The sequence below is a fragment of the Oryctolagus cuniculus genome, chromosome 2 (genome assembly GCF_964237555.1).
Source record: "Oryctolagus cuniculus chromosome 2, mOryCun1.1, whole genome shotgun sequence".
Taxonomy (NCBI): Eukaryota; Metazoa; Chordata; class Mammalia; order Lagomorpha; family Leporidae; genus Oryctolagus; species Oryctolagus cuniculus.
In genome coordinates, this window is record NC_091433.1 from 1977392 (window position 1) to 1993629 (window position 16238).

Sequence of the window (16238 nt, forward strand, 5' to 3'; positions counted from 1 at the left end):
TCGGTGCCCCATGCCTCGGGTCTGGGAGCTGTCGGGGGCGTGGGCCTCACGCCTCGCGTTTGTGCCATCCCTCTGTGGCCCCACCGTCGTCCAGAGAGCTGCTGAAGGCACACGCACCCAGCTTCCCCTGGTGTGGGGTGGGCTGTTCTTGGACCCCACGTCACCGGCATCGCCGGGCGGCTTCCAGTTCCCGTGTGCCATGCCGGTCGGGGAGCCACGGCCAGGGATAGTCCCGCCCAGCACCGCTTCCGATCTGGTTGAGTTGCGGATGTGGTCTTTGACAGCACAGCCAGTTGAGAGGCGTGGCCGTCCCCTCCTGTGGCGGGCGTGGCCTCTCGGCCGCGGCCCAGCCCTGGCAGGCACCTCTGCCCCGTGTCGGGCGCAGGAGGGCTTAATGAGCAGTTCGGGGTCTTCCTCCCGAGCCCAGCACGGGGTCGCAAGGCCTCTGCTTCGGGCGGGGTCCTCTAGCTGGGGCCAGGCCGCAGCTGCCAAGTGTCAGCGCCTGTGTGGCCGCTGGCTTGGGAATAGAGGATTATCCTCATATATCTCCATCGAAACCATCTCAGTTCACAGAGGAACTCACCATAGGTGGGCAACAAAACCTTTCCCGCATAGCAGATGAGTTCAGTTGGGGCCGACCTTTGAAAAGGCCCTGGGTCCCCCTCTGTGAGTCCGGGGCTCCCGGCTCGCCTGGCGCCTCCCACGCCGGCCCTTTACGGCGGCTGCCCCGCCCCTCGTGTGGCCCCGCGTCTGGCATTGCCCCGGCCAGGACTTCTCGCTGCGCCCTGGGCGGGTGCCGGGCTCCGGCAGGGCTGCCTCGGGGAGATCTGGAGTGCAGGTTTCTTCCTCTCGGGGCCACGAGCTCTGGTGGGTGTTGCGCCTCCCCCGGGGCCGTGCAGTCTTGGGGGGCGGCGGGAGGGTGAGTTCTGTGCCCCGCTCGGCCGCCGCAGGAGCCTCCCCGCAGGGTGGGAACTGTCCTCGGGCCGCGGCGGCGGCTGGCTGCCGGCATCAGGCCCGCGTCTCTAGGTGTGCTGGGCTCAGCCTCTGCCGCGGCGAGGAGCCCGCGTCTGGTTCCTCCCGGTCCCCGGCCCTGTCCTCCCGGAAGCCGGCGGCGTGCTAGCTCCTGTCTGGGTTCTCAGGTTCGCCTAAGCGGAAGGGGGCTCTTCCTGCCTTCCAGCCCCGGGCTCTGCAAGTGCCGGCTTCTCCCTGGCACGGCGTCGGCGTCGTGTGGCCCAGAGCCGCCGACTCCCTCTTTTGCCGTCTGTGGTGCACGGGGGGGGGGGGGGGGGCTTACGAGGCCTGAGGCCGGGGCAGGTTCCCTGTGTGGCGGAAGCCAGGCGCGTGCACGGGGGGCTCACCTCGAAGCTGGAGGCACACACGAGGCTCCAGCTGTGGGTTGGTGTCTGCAGTGGTGTGGGTTTGTTTTTAGCCACTTTCTGCGTATTCTGGGTTTGAGCCAATAAGGGCAGTGGGCGCCGGCACCCTGCCCCCGGGGCGGGGGAGGACGACAGACAGGGAAGAGAAGGCGGGCCATCTCGGGACGGCAGCTGGAGGTGTCACCATGAACTCAAGGTTTTATTAACTTTTTAAGATTCATTTATTTGAAAGGCAGAGTTACAGAGAGAGCGAGGGAAACCTTCCGCCTGCTGGTTCACTCCCCAAATGGCCACAAGGGCCCAGGCTGAGCCGGGGCTGGGCTGGGGCTGAGCCGGGAGCCTGGCACTGCGATCGGTCTCGGGCGTGGACGGCAGGGGCCCAAGCGCTTGGGGCGTCTTCTGTTTTCCCGGGACGGACGTGGAGCAGCAGGGACGGAGTGGCGCCCATGGCGGATTGGGGATGGATGGGGGGTGTCCCCACGTGTCCTGTCCCCAGATTGTGGCGTCACTACTCGGCAGGAGAGGGACTCGGCGCCCCTGGGATAGAGAGACAGGCCTGGGCCGCGGCAGGGGGCTGAAGCTTTGCTTTCCTTTAACAACCAAGAGCCGGGCGGCCCAGGCGCAGGAGGAGGCTCAACCAGGTCTGATCAGACAGGCCCGGAGAGCGCCGGCGGCTGCCCAGAGCAAACGCGGCCCGGGGAGCCTCCCCTGCCCACAGGCGGGCGGCACTGGGAGCAGTGGGGAGGCGGCTGGACGCGAGCTGGAGGCTGCAGGGGTGCGGCTGCACCGGCCGGACTGTGGGCCAAGTCTCGGAACCCGCAGAGGCCGTTGAAGCCCGGTCTTCGTTCGGTCTGACAAGGACTCGTGGGCACACGCAGAGAGCCAGGGCAGGTGCTCCGGGGAGCGAGCGCCGTCAGCCCCGGGAAGGCGTTGTGCCACGCAGCACGCAGCCGGCGTGGAAGCCCTCGGAGGAAGCCAGAACGGGGTCCCGGGCTGGCGAGGAGCTGCCAAAGCGGGCAGCCCGGCATCCTCACCGCGAGACGGAGCTGCCGCAACTCAGCGCACCCAGATCACGGCGGAACTTGACCACACCTGCACGGAGGGGCCGTCCGAGGACGTGCCGGCCGTGGAGACGCGGCAGGAGGGCTGGGGGACGTTCCAGGTGGAGGCAGACCAGAGACCCGGGGGCACAGGGGTCCCGGGTCCCGTCCTGGGCGGCGGGAGGTCGCCGATGAGGGCGGAGTCTGCACTGGCCCGGGTCCTGCTTCGTGCCCAGCCGTCAGAGGGGACGTCCCCGTTCTCAGGAAGTCCGCGCTGACCGGCGTGGGGGGCCTGGGCACCCTGGGCTCCCAGAGAATCGCAGGTGTGGGTGCGAGCGGCTGGCGCGCAGTGAGGGCCGGATGTGAGAGGCACGTGCGGGCTCCTTTCCCTCTGCTCATCTGTCTGCAAGTTTGAAATCACAGCAGAATTAAAACTCACTCCGAAAGGGCACGAGCTGCCGGGGAGGGGAGCAGCCCCCGTGCCGACGAGCGCCCCAAAGTCCCGCAGTCCCGGCGTGTGCAGCCCTCGCAGGAGCCCCGCCAGGCTGGGGCTCAGGGCTGCGGGCTCCGTCTCTCCCAGCTCTGCTGCAAGGGGGTCTTTGCAGACTTCAGAAACTGGTGGGGAGGGGCACCGTGGCACAGGAGATTAATCCTCCACCTGCGGTGCTGGCATCCCATTGGGCGCTGGTTCGAGACCCGGCTGCTCCTCTTCTGATCCAGCTCTCTGCTCTGGCCTGGGAAAGCAGTAGAAGATGGCCCAAGTCCTTGGGCCCCTGCACCCGCCTGCACCCGCGTGGGAGACCCGGAAGAAGCTCCTGGCTCCTGGCTTCGGATGGGCCCAGCTCTGGCTGTTTGAGGCCATCTGGGGAGTGAACCAGTGGATGGAAGACCTTGCTGTCTCTCAAATAAACAAAATCTTAGGAAGGAAGAAGCTGGCGGCCCTGTCTAGGGATTTCTTCCTTGGAGAGCGGGAGACTGAGACGTGCGTGCCCGCTGTGCCCGCCGTCACCGTGGTGTGGGGCCTGGGGCTTGGGGAGGTGAGGGCAGGGGCAGCCCGGGCCCTTGCGTGTGCCCACAGGGCTCCCGGCGGCGTCTGCGGTCAGTGGGTCTGGCGTGTTTGCCTGGCAAGCGGCCCAGCTGGGTCGAGTTGCCGGCTGCTAGGCCAGGTGTGTGCTCCTGGTCCTCATCTTGCTGTCTTTGGAAGGCAGGTTTCCTGGCTGTGGAATTCAACATTTAACTCTCAGACACACGTGGAGTAAGCGTGGGAGCCGGTCTTGTGTTCCCCGGTCTCGCGGTGCCGGCCGCGGCTGCGCGGCAGTAAATAATTCAGCTCGGTTGCCCGCGGCGCCCAGGGCCTGCGGTGAATTATGCATGCCGGCTCCTGCAGGCTTTGTGCACCCGCCCTGCACGGTCGGCCCTCTGTACGGAGCCGTGTCCCTGGGTGTGGCCCGGGCCTGCGCCCGGGGCTGCCCGGGCCGGGCTGGCTGAGCCTGGTATGGACGCAGAGGGGTGGTTCATGGTGAATGGTTGGAAGCATTTGGTTAGATGGCATCACAGTGGCTCTTATCAGCTCCACCCAGGTAAAGCCCCGCCCCCTCTGCACCTGTGGCTGCCGGAGCAGGTGTCAGCTGTGTCCGTGCGGCAGGAGTTGTGGTTGGGAGACTGACAGAGTCTGGATGCCACGCCTGGTGAGATGAACACGGGCCACATGGAACACGCGTGTTTAAGTGGCCACAGAAGTGCTGTGGCTGGTGTAGTTTTCAGCAAATCTGAAATCCGGAGGGCCTGGGGTCGGGGGGCGTTGGCTGGTGGAGTGCAGGCGTGTGGTGTCACCCGCGCAGCCCCTGGGGACCAGGCGGGCGGCGGGCAGGGCAGGCCCTCCGGGCACGGCTGTGGTGGGTCCCCACCACAGGCTTTGGGGTGAAGGGGAAGGGGCTGCCACAGCCCCTCTCTGCAGAGCCTCCCTCCACGCCCCCCCAAGCTGCAAGTCGGGGGCTCAGAGTCGGCGGTGGTGCAGGAACTGGCGACCGCACGTGGGGAAGATGCGCAGGGCCTTCGCGCTGGCTGTCGGATGGGGCCACGCCGCTGACCCCGTCCCTGACCCGTGGCTCGGCTCCACGCCCAGCCCTGGCACTTGAGTTGAGGCCAGCGTGGTGAGCGGCAGGAGACGCGTGTGACCCCGTGGGGGACCCCGTGTGGGGCCATGTGTGGGACCCCGTGTCGGGCCGTGTGTGGGACCCCGTGTGGGGCTGTGTGGGGGAGCCCATGTGGGGACTGTGTGTGGGACCCTGTGTGGGACCGTGTGTGGGACCCCGTGTGGGGCCGCGTCTGGGGCTGTGTGTGGGACCCTGTGCAGGGCCGCGTCTGGGGCCGTGTGTGGGACCCCGTGTGGGGCCGCGTCTGGGGCCGTGTGTGGGACCCCGTGTGGGGCCGCGTCTGGGGCCGTGTCTGGGGCTGTGTGTGGGGCCGCGTCCGGGGCCGTGTGTGGGACCCTCTGCGGGGCCGTGTGGGACCCCGTGTGCCGAGGCACGGCCCTCCTGCACAGGAACGCGTGCGTCTTTGGTGTCAGAGCTGAGGGACCGTGCCCTGGTTCCCGGCATCGCGCTGGCAGGCTGGGGGCCCCCACAGTGCCCCCAGGTCTCCCCGTGTCCATGCTGGGGTCCCCGCTGGGGCCTCTGGCTGTGGCGTCCGTGTCTGGGATGCCCGGAGGGGAGCACGCGGGCAGATTTCACTGGCAGTGGGTCCTGGTCCCTCCGTCAGACACTGCGGTTCCTTCCGCAATGAGACTTTCCCAGCCAGGGCTGCTCCGAGCGACGGCTGCGCCACGCCCGCACCGCGCACAGCTCCGGGCCCGCCGATGCTCCTGGGAGAGCAGCAGGGGACCCACTGGGGACTGGGGTGCAGCTCCTGGCTTCAGCCTGGTGCTGGCCACTTAGGGAGTGAGCCGGTGCACGCGAGATGTCTCTCTGTTTCTCCCTCTCTCTCTGACACTCTTTCATTAGTAAATAAACTAAAACCTTAAAAAAGAAAGTAATTAGTATTTGCCAAATCTTATAAAAACGAGTTCAGTCCGGGCACGGGGGAGGGCGTGGGCGTCTCCCACTTAAAACTGACGTGGGTGCAGGACGGCGGGTGTCCTGTGTCCTGTGTCCTGCGGGGCTCTGTGGCCATGCCGAGGCCGGGCCTCCACCCGCCTTCCATTTGAGAGGCAAACCTCGCCTCTGCCGCCTCTGCTGTCCTCCGGGGGCCCCCTCCACAGGCCCTTCTCGCCACCCCCTGCTCCCCGGCCAGCCCACCCCCTGCTGCCCTCTGTGTCGCCCTGCCGGCTCCAGCCTTGGCAGGTACACGCCCTGCCGGCTCCCCTGTTCACCCTCCCTTCAGCCCAAGAGGTTCTGAGGCTCCTACTACTTCTTCCTTTTTTTTTTTTTTTTAATATTTATTTGTTTGTTTGAAGGGCAGAGTGACAGAAAGAGGAAGAGAGCGGTCTCCCTCCTTCTGCCGGTTCATCCCCAAGTGATTGCAAACCAGGAGCCAGGAGCTTCCTCCGGGTCTCCCACACGGGTGCAGGGCCCAAGCTCTTGGGCCGTCCTCTGCTGCTTTCCCAGGCCACAGCAGGGAGCTGGGCTGGGTCAAGTGGAGCCGCTGGGACTCGAACTGGCGCCTTCTGGGATGCCGGCACCGCAGGCGGAGGCTTTGCCCGCTGACCTCAGCACCGGCCCCAGGGCCGTACTTTGCAGGGTTTGGAAGACATTTAGTGAGGATCAGCGTGTGCGGCGTCGCGGCTGGCGACGCGGGACCCGTGCTGCCGGGACCGCGCGGGCGAAGCGCCTCACCGTCCTCCCCCGGCCCTGGTTCTCCATTGCGGTCACCTCCTCCCGGCCCGGTGCTCACAGGGCCTGGCAGGCCTGGACGTCCCAGTGTGTGCCCATGGGTGGGGCCAGTGCAGGAGCGTCCGGCACAGATGGCAGAAGTTACCAGAAACTGGCGGGAGGCAGGCCCTGTGCTCAGACCTTGCTGAGGCCACGACACAGGACAGCACGGGGACCACGGCTTTGGCGTGCGCCTCCGCGAGGCCGCGCTCCGTGGCCCCGTCACCTCCTTAGCCTCCGCGCCTTCCTCGTGTTCCGGAAGCTCCCGGCCTGCTTCTGGCTCTCCACAGGAGCTGCTGGTCCCCGGGGCTGCCTGCAGCGTGTGTGGAGGGGGGCTTGGCCGCGGTCTGCTAGTGGGCCTGCCCTGCCCAGGGCGCGTGGGTGTCCCCGCACCGTGCGAGGAGCTGGAGCTGGCCCTGCCTTGGGCTTCTGTGGTTTGGTCTGTCCGTCTCGTGTTCCGGCCCTCCTGACCCAGCTGCGGGCCAGTGTCCTTCTCAGGAGAGTCCACGTCCCAGGGGCCCAGAAAGCGTGCGCGTGGGTGTGGGGGACCGTGCACACGTGCAGGCTCCTGCCAGGCCGGGGTGCAGGGGAGCTGGGGGGCCCGGCCTGCTTCTCTCTCCCGGGCCGTCCCTCCACGGCCACAGATTTGGAGGCGAAGTTGTCTTTTCTGATCCTCCCTGCGGCTTCTTTGGTCTCATTCCAGCCTTTCTGGTAGCAGTCGGTGTGATTTGATCTCGGTTGGTGTGCAGGTCTTCTGTCAGTGCCTGTGGAGCTGTGAGCACCCAGCCTGGCCGCCCTGCTGGTCTGACGGCCCCACCCGCAGCCCGTGGCCGGGGCGCCCCAGAGGGAGAGGGCCGGCGGGGGGTGGCCACTGCTTCCCGCCTCTGGGGTTGGCTCGGAGCCACAGCCGTTGCTGGCCCTGGGGACGTGTCCCGCGGTCAGCAGTGGTCAGGTCCGACCTGTGCCTGGAGGGGCAGCGAGTGGGGGCTTCCGTGTGGTCAGCGGTGTTGCCGCGGCACGGGGCCCCTCTGGGCGTGGGCTCGTGGGCTCGTGCACAGTGGGACAGTCCCTGAGTGGCCATTCGCACTGGCCAGTGTCCCCCCCTCCCGACTGTCCCCTTGGGGACAGGGTCCCTGCCACGTTGCTCCAGCAGGTAGACCCGGTGATGGGTGAACCCACTGAGGGGCTCAGTGCCGCTTTGTACACACTCGGGAGCCCCCCTTCCAGGGTGCGTGTGGGCACCCACAAATGGGTTTTCAGAAACACTGGGACTTGTTGTATGGAGAAGTGGCCCGTGTGCAGGCCCCCGGCAGTCCCTGCTCATGTGTGGGCCCCGTGCCCCTCGCAGGGCCACACGACGGGGCCCACGCGTGCTCGTGTCTGGCGTGAGCGGGGCGGGCGTGGCTCCCAGGGCAGGAGTGCAGTGTCTGCCGCCCGCAGAGCTGACCGGCGCCGACCTCAAGGACTGCGTGAGCAGCAGCAGCGTGAGCAGCAATGCCAGCCTGCCCAGCGTGCGGAGCTGCCGGCGGCTGCGGGAGCGCAGGGTGGCCAGCTGGGCCGTGTCCTTCGAGCGGCTGCTGCAGGACCCCCTCGGCGTCCGCTACTTCTCTGTGAGTAGGGGCGGGCCGTGAGGCAGGGCGGGGTCCGGCCTGGGCAGCGCCCTGCAGCGCCTCCGGGTCCCCGCCCCCTCCCTGGGGAGAGCCCCCTGCACAGTGCGGAGCCCGCGGCTGGGGCAGGGCCGGGGTCCAGGGTGTGGGCGGGGGCAGCTGTCTTCCATGGCAGTCGAGGGGCTTCTGTCGGGGCGGAGGGCAGCCCCGAAGGCTCTGCCCACTTCTCTCCCTGACCCCGCCCCCCACCCCGCATCCCTGACCTGCATCCCCTGACCCCGCGTCCCCCCACGTTCCCCCACCCTGTGTCCCCCAACCCTTCACCCTGACCCCGTGTCTCCCTGACCCCACACCCCTGACCCCATACTCTGACCCTGCGTTCCCCCACCCCATGTCCCTCCAATCCCGTGTCCCCAACCCTGCACCCCTGACCCCATGTCCCCCGACCCTGCATCCCCTGACCCCACGTCTCCCTGACCCCACACCCTGACCCCGTGTTCCCCCACCCCACACCCTGACCCTGCACCCCGACCCTGCACCCTGACCCCGCGTCTCCCCGACCCTGCATCCCCTGACCCTGCATCTCCCCGATGCTGCATCCCCCCACCCCATGTCCCCCACCCCCGCACCCTGACCCTGCATCCCCCAACCCCGCACCCTGACCCCGCGTCTCCCCGCCCCGCACCCTGACCCCGCGTCTCCCCGACCCCACATCCCCTGACCCCACATCTCCCTGACCCTGCATCCCCTGACCCCGCGTCTCCCCGACCCTGCATCCCCCACCCCATGTGCCCTGCCCCGCCCCCTGACCCCGCATCCCCTGACCCCACGTCTCCCCGCCCCGCACCCTGACCCCGCGTCTCCCCGACCCTGCATCCCCCACCCCATGTGCCTGCCCCGCCCCCTGACCCCGCGTCTCCCTAACCCCGCCCCTGACCCCGCGCCCCGCTCTCTCAGGACTTCCTGAGGAAGGAGTTCAGCGAGGAGAACATCCTGTTCTGGCAGGCCTGCGAGTGCTTCAGCCATGTTCCCGCGCACGACAAGCGGGAGGTGAGCAGGCACCCCCAGCAGGCAGGGCGGAGGTGGGCCGGGCGCCCCCAGCAGGCAGGGCGGAGGTGGGCCGGGTGCCCCCAGCAGGCAGGGCGGAGGTGAGCGGGCGCCCCCAGCAGGCAGGGCGGAGGTGAGCGGGCGCCCCCAGCAGGCAGGGCGGAGGTGGGCCGGGCGCCCCCAGCAGGCAGGGCGGAGGTGGGCCGGGCGCCCCCAGCAGGCAGGGCGGAGGTGGGCCGGGTGCCCCCAGCAGGCAGGGCGGAGGTGAGCGGGCGCCCCCAGCAGGCAGGGCAGAGGTGAGCGGGCGCCCCCAGCAGGCAGGGCGGAGGTGAGCTGGGCGCCCCCAGCAGGGCAGGGCGGTGCCCGCGGGCTCCGGGCGTCAGCCAGGGCCCCCACAGGCCTGCAGTAAGGCATTTCGTCTCCCGACCACGTGTTCGAATCCGTGTGAGATTTAAGGTCGCCCACACAAAGCTGTGTAAGGCCTGCAGCTCAGCGTGGCTCGGCATCGCTGCTACCGTTGCGGGTTACGATTGCGGGGGCGGGGCGGGTGTAGGGGGTTCTCAGAGAGGCGGGGGCCCCAGAGACCAGCTCTGCGCCTCCCTCCCTGGAGTCGGAGGACCAGGTCATGGAGGGGGTTCTCAGAGAGGCGGGGGCCCCAGAGACCAGCTCTGCGCCTCCCTCCCTGGAGTCGGAGGACCAGGTCATGGAGGGGCCGACTCGGGGGCCCCAGAGACCAGCTCTGCGCCTCCCTCCCTGGAGTCGGGGGACCAGGTCGTGGAGGGGCCGGCTCGGGGGCCAGGTTGGCTCTTGCTGGCCTGGCCCGCCACTTGCGTATTCAGGCGAGAACGGGGGGGGGGGGGGCAGCGGGGGGGCGCTGGGGGAGCTGCCGGCCTCGCGCGGGCTCAGACGCTTTCGCCGTCAGCTCTCCTCCAGGGCCCAGGAGATTTTCCGCAGGTTCCTGTGCAGCAAGGCGGCCACCCCCGTCAACATCGACAGCCAGGCCCAGCTGGCCGACGACATTCTCAGTGCGCCCCACCCGGACATGTTCAAGGAGCAGCAGCTGCAGGTGCCGCCCGCGCCCGGCCCGGCTCCCGGGGCTCAGCTGCGGGCCCACGGCTGGGAGGGCCGGAGGCCAGCGGGGGCCGGCGTGTGCCCTGCATGCGTGTGCACCGCTGGGCACAGTCACTGGGCTTGTCCGGGCTGCCCGGTGCTGCCTGATGGCGCGGTGACTGGTGGATGGACGTGAAGCCGCACCGCGTTGGTCGGGGGCCGGAGCCTGCCGGGCCCACACCACCCGTGCCTCCCGGTGTGTTCTCCCGCAGATTTTCAACCTGATGAAGTTCGACAGTTACACTCGGTTCTTGAAATCCCAGCTGTACCAGGAGTGCATCCTGGCGGAAGTGGAGGGCCGCGGCCTCCCCGACTCACAGCAGGTGCCCAGCAGCCCGGCTTCCAAGCACAGCGCCGGCTCCGACCACTCCAACGTGTCCACGCCGAAAAAGGTGCCCCGGCTGCACCTGCCCGGAAGGGTGGGGCGGGGGCCTGTGGGACCCCCTGAGCTGAGCTGTTGGAAGCCCGTGGCCCGTGGAGGCGCTGGATTACTCCTCGCTGTCCGGTCCATGGCCCCTTGGCACCTGCACAGTGTGGAGTGTTTGTGCTGCCTGAACAAAGGTTTCCGTTTGCCGACAGCTAAGTGGGAAATCCAAGTCGGGGCGGTCGCTGAACGAGGAGCTGGGCGCGGACGACAGCGAGAAGAGGCGGAGGGCCGCGTTCTTCTCCTGGTCGCGGACCCGCAGCGCCGGGCGGTCGCAGAAGAAGAAGGACGCCGGTGACCGCTCCCGCGGTGCGTGTGTGCGCGGGGAGAGCCGGGGGCCCCGCGGTGCGTGCTGGTGCGGGGAGAGCCGGGGGCCCCGCGGTGCGTGCTGGTGCGGGGAGAGCCGGGGGCCCCGCGGTGCGTGTGTGCGCGGGGAGAGCCGGGGGCCCGCGGTGCGTGTGGGTGCGGGGAGAGCCGGGGGCCCGCGGTGCGTGTGGGCGCGGGGAGAGCCGGGGGCCCCGCAGTGCGTGTGGGTGTGGGGAGAGCCGGGGGCCCGCGGTGCGTGTGGGCGCGGGGAGAGCCGGGGGCCCCGCGGTGCGTGTGGGCGCGGGGAGAGCCGGGGGCCCCGCGGTGCGTGTGGGTGCGGGGAGAGCCGGGGCCCCGCGGTGCGTGCTGGTGCGGGGAGAGCCGGGGGCCCAGCATCGACTGAGGAGGGGCTGGGGGCAGCCCGTGGCTCCAGGGCCACTCCTGCTCAGTTCCTAGAGAGGGAACAGGAGCCTCCTGTAGAAAGCTTAGAAAATACTGAGAACAGACGGAGTCAGCCGTCTGTGCCTGCACCCAGCCTTGTCTTTCTGCCTGGGCTCCCCTGGCTCTGTGTGTGTGTGTGTGTGTGTGTGTGTGTGTGTCTCCTCCTGGCTCTGTGTGTACATGTGTCCCCTGTGTGTGTGTGTGTCTCCTCCTGGCTCTGTGTGTACATGTGTCCCCTGTGTGTGTGTGTGTGTGTCTCCTCCTGGCTCTGTGTGTGTGTGTGTGTGTGTCTCCTCCTGGCTCTGTGTGTACATGTGTCCCCTGTGTGTGTGTGTGTGTCTCCTGCTGCCTCTGTGTGTGTGTGTGTGTCTCCTGCTGCCTCTGTGTGTACATGTGTCCCCTGTGTGTATGTGTGTCTCCTCCTGGCTGTGTGTGTGTGTGTGTGTGTCTCCTCCTGGCTCTCTGTGTACATGTCCCCTGTGTGTGTGTGTGTGTCTCCTGCTGCCTCTGTGTGTGTGTGTGTGTGTGTCTCCTCCTGGCTCTGTGTGTACATGTGTCCCCTGTGTGTGTGTGTGTGTGTGTCTCCTGCTGCCTCTGTGTGTGTGTGTGTGTCTCCTCCTAGCTCTCTGTGTACATGTCCCCTGTGTGTGTGTGTGTGTGTGTCTCCTGCTGCCTCTGTGTGCCCGTCGTCCTCGCTGTTGCTGAAATGTCTCAGTGTGGTTGGAGTTGAAAGCGTTGTCGGGGTGTGGTGTCTTGCACATCTTGAAGGCAGCCTGTTCTGGGTCACTTTCCCCCATTTTCTTCTTGTCTGGAGAGAGGGGCCCACACAGGGGCCGAGTCAGGCTGGGAGGGAGTCTCTCTCTCTCTCTTTTTTTTAGAGGTTTATTTATTTATTTGAAAGTCAGAATTACAGAGAGAGAGAGAGAGAGGAAGAGTGAGAGAGAGAGGTCTTCCATCCGCTGGTTCACTCCCCAGTTGGCTGCAACAGCTGGAGCTGGACCAATCCAGAGCCAGGAGCCAGGAGCTTCCTCTGGGTCTCCCACGTGGGTGCAGGGGCCCAAGGACTTGGGCCGTCCTCCACTGCTTTCCCAGGCCACAGCAGAGAGCTGGGTCGGAAGTGGAGCAGCCAGGACTAGAACCTGGTGCCCATGTGGGATGCCGGCGCTGCAGGCATGGCTTAACCTGCTGCGCCACAGTGCCGCCCCCGCCCCCACCCCCGCCCCAGGGAGTCTCTTGTCAGAAGCAGTGACAGCCGCGGGGTTGGGGGGGAGGCTGAGCTTGGCCTTGCCTGGGCAGCACCGCCCTCTCACTTCCTGCCCTCGCCCTCAGGGTCTTCAAAGCAGAGGTGGCTGGGCGCGCACTTTGGAGATGAGCCTCAGGCTGTGGGCTGTGCCCGGCGGCTGTGTGGCCTGGCCTCCGGGGAAGCCGAGCCCTGAGGCTCCAGCAGGTGTGGCTGGGAGAGTGTGTCCCAGGCGCGCGCTGGCGGCTGCACAGTGGCTGCCTGGAACCCGGCACAGGCCGTGGAGCCGTCAGGGAGTGGGTGGGTGGGTGCCCTGCGCCCCGGCTCCGGCTGGCCGCAGTTAGGACGATGACTGGACGCGGGGGTAGGTGCTCTGTGTCCTGTTTAAAGGGCGGGTGGGAGCCGGCCCCGAGAGGGGGCCCGGCTCTGAATGGCTGTTTCCTGCAGACGCCGCCCAGGCCAACGGAGGCCTGTGCCGCCGCGAGTCCCAGGGCTCCGTGTCCTCCGCGGGGAGCCTGGACCTGGTGAGTCGCCGTGGCCACAGAACACCCAGGGCCCGCCTGCCGCCGCCGGCTCCCCAGCCCCTGCCAGGATCCCGAGGAAGGACTCTGGGTTTCTGCCCAAGATCCTTTTCTAATGGAACTAACGTCGCTGACCTCCCACATTGAACCAGGCGCCTGGGCTTGCTGTCCCCTCTGGGCGTGGCACCCGGGAGGGCACTCGGCAGGCAGGGGCGGGGTCGTGGGCACTGGGAGGGTGCGGGCAGGCAGGGGCGGGGTCGTGGGCACTGGGAGGGCGCGGGCAGGCAGGGGCGGGGTCGTGGGCACTGGGAGGGCAGTGGGCAGGCAGGGGCGGGGTCGTGGGCACTGGGAGGGCACTCGGCAGGCAGGGGGCAGGGGTCGTGGGCACCCGGGAGGGCACTCAGCAGGCAGGGGCGGGGTCGTGGGCACTGGGAGGGCGCGGGCAGGCAGAGGCGGGGTCGTGGGCACTGGGAGGGCGCGGGCAGGCAGAGGCGGGGTCGTGGGCACTGGGAGGGCGCGGGCAGGCAGGGGCGGGGTCGTGGGCACTGGGAGGGCGCGGGCAGGCAGAGGCGGGGTTGTGGGCACTGGGAGGGCACTCGGCAGGCAGGGGCGGGGTCGTGGGCACTGGGAGGGCGCGGGCAGGCAGGGGCGGGGTCGTGGGCACTGGGAGGGCAGTGGGCAGGCAGGGGCGGGGTCGTGGGCACTGGGAGGGCACTCGGCAGGCAGGGGGCAGGGGTCGTGGGCACCCGGGAGGGCACTCAGCAGGCAGGGGCGGGGTCGTGGGCACTGGGAGGGCGCGGGCAGGCAGAGGCGGGGTCGTGGGCACTGGGAGGGCGCGGGCAGGCAGAGGCGGGGTCGTGGGCACTGGGAGGGCGCGGGCAGGCAGGGGCGGGGTCGTGGGCACTGGGAGGGCGCGGGCAGGCAGGGGCGGGTTTGTGGGCACTGGGAGGGCACTCGGCAGGCAGGGGCGGGGTCGTGGGCACTGGGAGGGCGCGGGCAGGCAGGGGCGGGGTCGTGGGCACTGGGAGGGCAGTGGGCAGGCAGGGGCGGGGTCGTGGGCACTGGGAGGGCACTCGGCAGGCAGGGGGCAGGGGTCGTGGGCACCCGGGAGGGCACTCAGCAGGCAGGGGCGGGGTCGTGGGCACTGGGAGGGCGCGGGCAGGCAGAGGCGGGGTCGTGGGCACTGGGAGGGCGCGGGCAGGCAGAGGCGGGGTCGTGGGCACTGGGAGGGCGCGGGCAGGCAGGGGCGGGGTCGTGGGCACTGGGAGGGCGCGGGCAGGCAGGGGCGGGTTTGTGGGCACTGGGAGGGTGCGGGCACTCGGCAGGCAGGGGCGGGGTCGTGGGCACTGGGAGGGCACTCGGCAGGCAGGGGCGGGGTCGTGGGCACTGGGAGGGCGCGGGCAGGCAGGGGCGGGGTCGTGGGCACTGGGAGGGCGCGGGCAGGCAGGGGCGGGGTCGTGGGCAGCCGGGAGGGCGCGGGCACTCGGCAGGCAGGGGCGGGGTCGTGGGCACTGGGAGGGCGCGGGCAGGCAGGGGGCAGGGGTCGTGGGCACCCGGGAGGGCACTCAGCAGGCAGGGGCGGGGTCGTGGGCACTGGGAGGGTACGGGCAGGCAGAGGCGGGGTCGTGGGCACTGGGAGGGCGCGGGCAGGCAGAGGCGGGGTCGTGGGCACTGGGAGGGCGCGGGCAGGCAGGGGCGGGGTCGTGGGCACTGGGAGGGCGCGGGCAGGCAGGGGCGGGTTTGTGGGCACTGGGAGGGTGCGGGCACTCGGCAGGCAGGGGCGGGGTCGTGGGCACTGGGAGGGCACTCGGCAGGCAGGGGCGGGGTCGTGGGCACTGGGAGGGCGCGGGCAGGCAGGGGCGGGGTCGTGGGCACTGGGAGGGCGCGGGCAGGCAGGGGCGGGGTCGTGGGCAGCCGGGAGGGCGCGGGCACTCGGCAGGCAGGGGCGGGGTCGTGGGCACTGGGAGGGCGCGGGCAGGCAGGGGGCAGGGGTCGTGGGCACCCGGGAGGGCACTCAGCAGGCAGGGGCGGGGTCGTGGGCACTGGGAGGGTACGGGCAGGCAGAGGCGGGGTCGTGGGCACTGGGAGGGCGCGGGCAGGCAGGGGCGGGGTCGTGGGCACTGGGAGGGCGCGGGCAGGCAGGGGCGGGGTCGTGGGCACTGGGAGGGCGCGGGCAGGCAGAGGCGGGGTCGTGGGCACTGGGAGGGCGCGGGCAGGCAGGGGCGGGGTCGTGGGCACTGGGAGGGTGCGGGCAGGCAGAGGCGGGGTTGTGGGCACTGGGAGGGCGCGGGCAGGCAGAGGCGGGGTCGTGGGCACTGGGAGGGCGCGGGCAGGCAGGGGCGGGGTCGTGGGCAGCCGGGAGGGCGCGGGCAGGCAGAGGCGGGGTCGTGGGCACTGGGAGGGCGCGGGCAGGCAGGGGCGGGGTCGTGGGCACTGGGAGGGCGCGGGCAGGCAGGGGCGGGGTCGTGGGCAGCCGGGAGGGCGCGGCACTCGGCACCTGTCTCACTGCCGTCTCCCAGTCCTTTGGTGTGGTGCACTGGCAGTCGTGCCGAGGGCGACTTCTGGCTTGGTTTACCAAATGCCGTGGGAAGCCACGAGGATTTGCTGGGGGTCTCAGCAGCCGCAGCCTGGTAGCCCTCCCCCCACACTCACTCAAGACAGAAGTGTTGCTCATTGCGCTCACGCCGGGGTCAGCGGGCGGTTCTGCTGGCCGGGCAGCTGGCGGCCGCCTGGTCCCCGCCGGCCCGTGTACCTCCCTGGTGGCTGCAGGGACCTCCGCCCCGTGGCCGCGCAGGAGCCCTTCCCCGTGCCTGGGGAGGCTTCCCGGGGCTGCGAGGAAAACCATGCCTGCTGTTACAGGAGCGTCCCGCACAGCCGGGGCCGCCTCCTGAGCCGGGGGGCCCTGGGCGACTCGGCTGTGAGCCGCGGCTGCTGGCCTCGGGAGGTGGCTTCGCCCCTGTAACGCCGGCGCCTGCCCTGTCTCCCTGTGCCCAGCCGGAGGCCTGCAGGACCCTGGCTCCCGAGAGGGACAAGGCCGCCAAGCAGTGCCGCATCCAGCTCCCGGACGGGACGTCCTGCGCCGTGGCCGTCAGGTCGGGCTTCTCCATCAAGGAGGTCCTGGCTGGGCTCTGTGAGCAGCACGGCATCAACGGCGCGGCCGTGGACCTCTTCCTGGTGGGCGGGGACAAGGTACTCACTGCGCGCGGCCCGGCTCTGCCCGCCCTCCCGCCGCGGGCGCCCGCTGAATCCTGGTCTCT

The 16238-nt window shown here is 69.7% G+C and overlaps 1 protein-coding gene across 4 annotated transcripts in view; it reads left to right on the forward strand.

The window, feature by feature from the left end:
• The window catches only part of RGS12 (regulator of G protein signaling 12), a 79505-nt gene that overhangs the window by 52384 nt on the left and 10883 nt on the right, over positions 1 to 16238 (forward strand). For 3 of the 4 annotated variants that reach the window (XM_051841604.2, XM_070067985.1, XM_051841606.2), the window contains 7 exons: positions 7726 to 7895; positions 8850 to 8942; positions 9862 to 10005; positions 10262 to 10441; positions 10629 to 10782; positions 12908 to 12984; positions 15976 to 16170. In XM_051841604.2, coding sequence (XP_051697564.2) covers positions 7726 to 7895; positions 8850 to 8942; positions 9862 to 10005; positions 10262 to 10441; positions 10629 to 10782; positions 12908 to 12984; positions 15976 to 16170 — 1013 coding nt within the window. Of the gene's footprint in view, positions 1 to 435; positions 868 to 7725; positions 7896 to 8849; positions 8943 to 9861; positions 10006 to 10261; positions 10442 to 10628; positions 10783 to 12907; positions 12985 to 15975; positions 16171 to 16238 lie in introns of those variants that run through there. The other variant, XM_070067986.1, reaches the window with a different exon arrangement.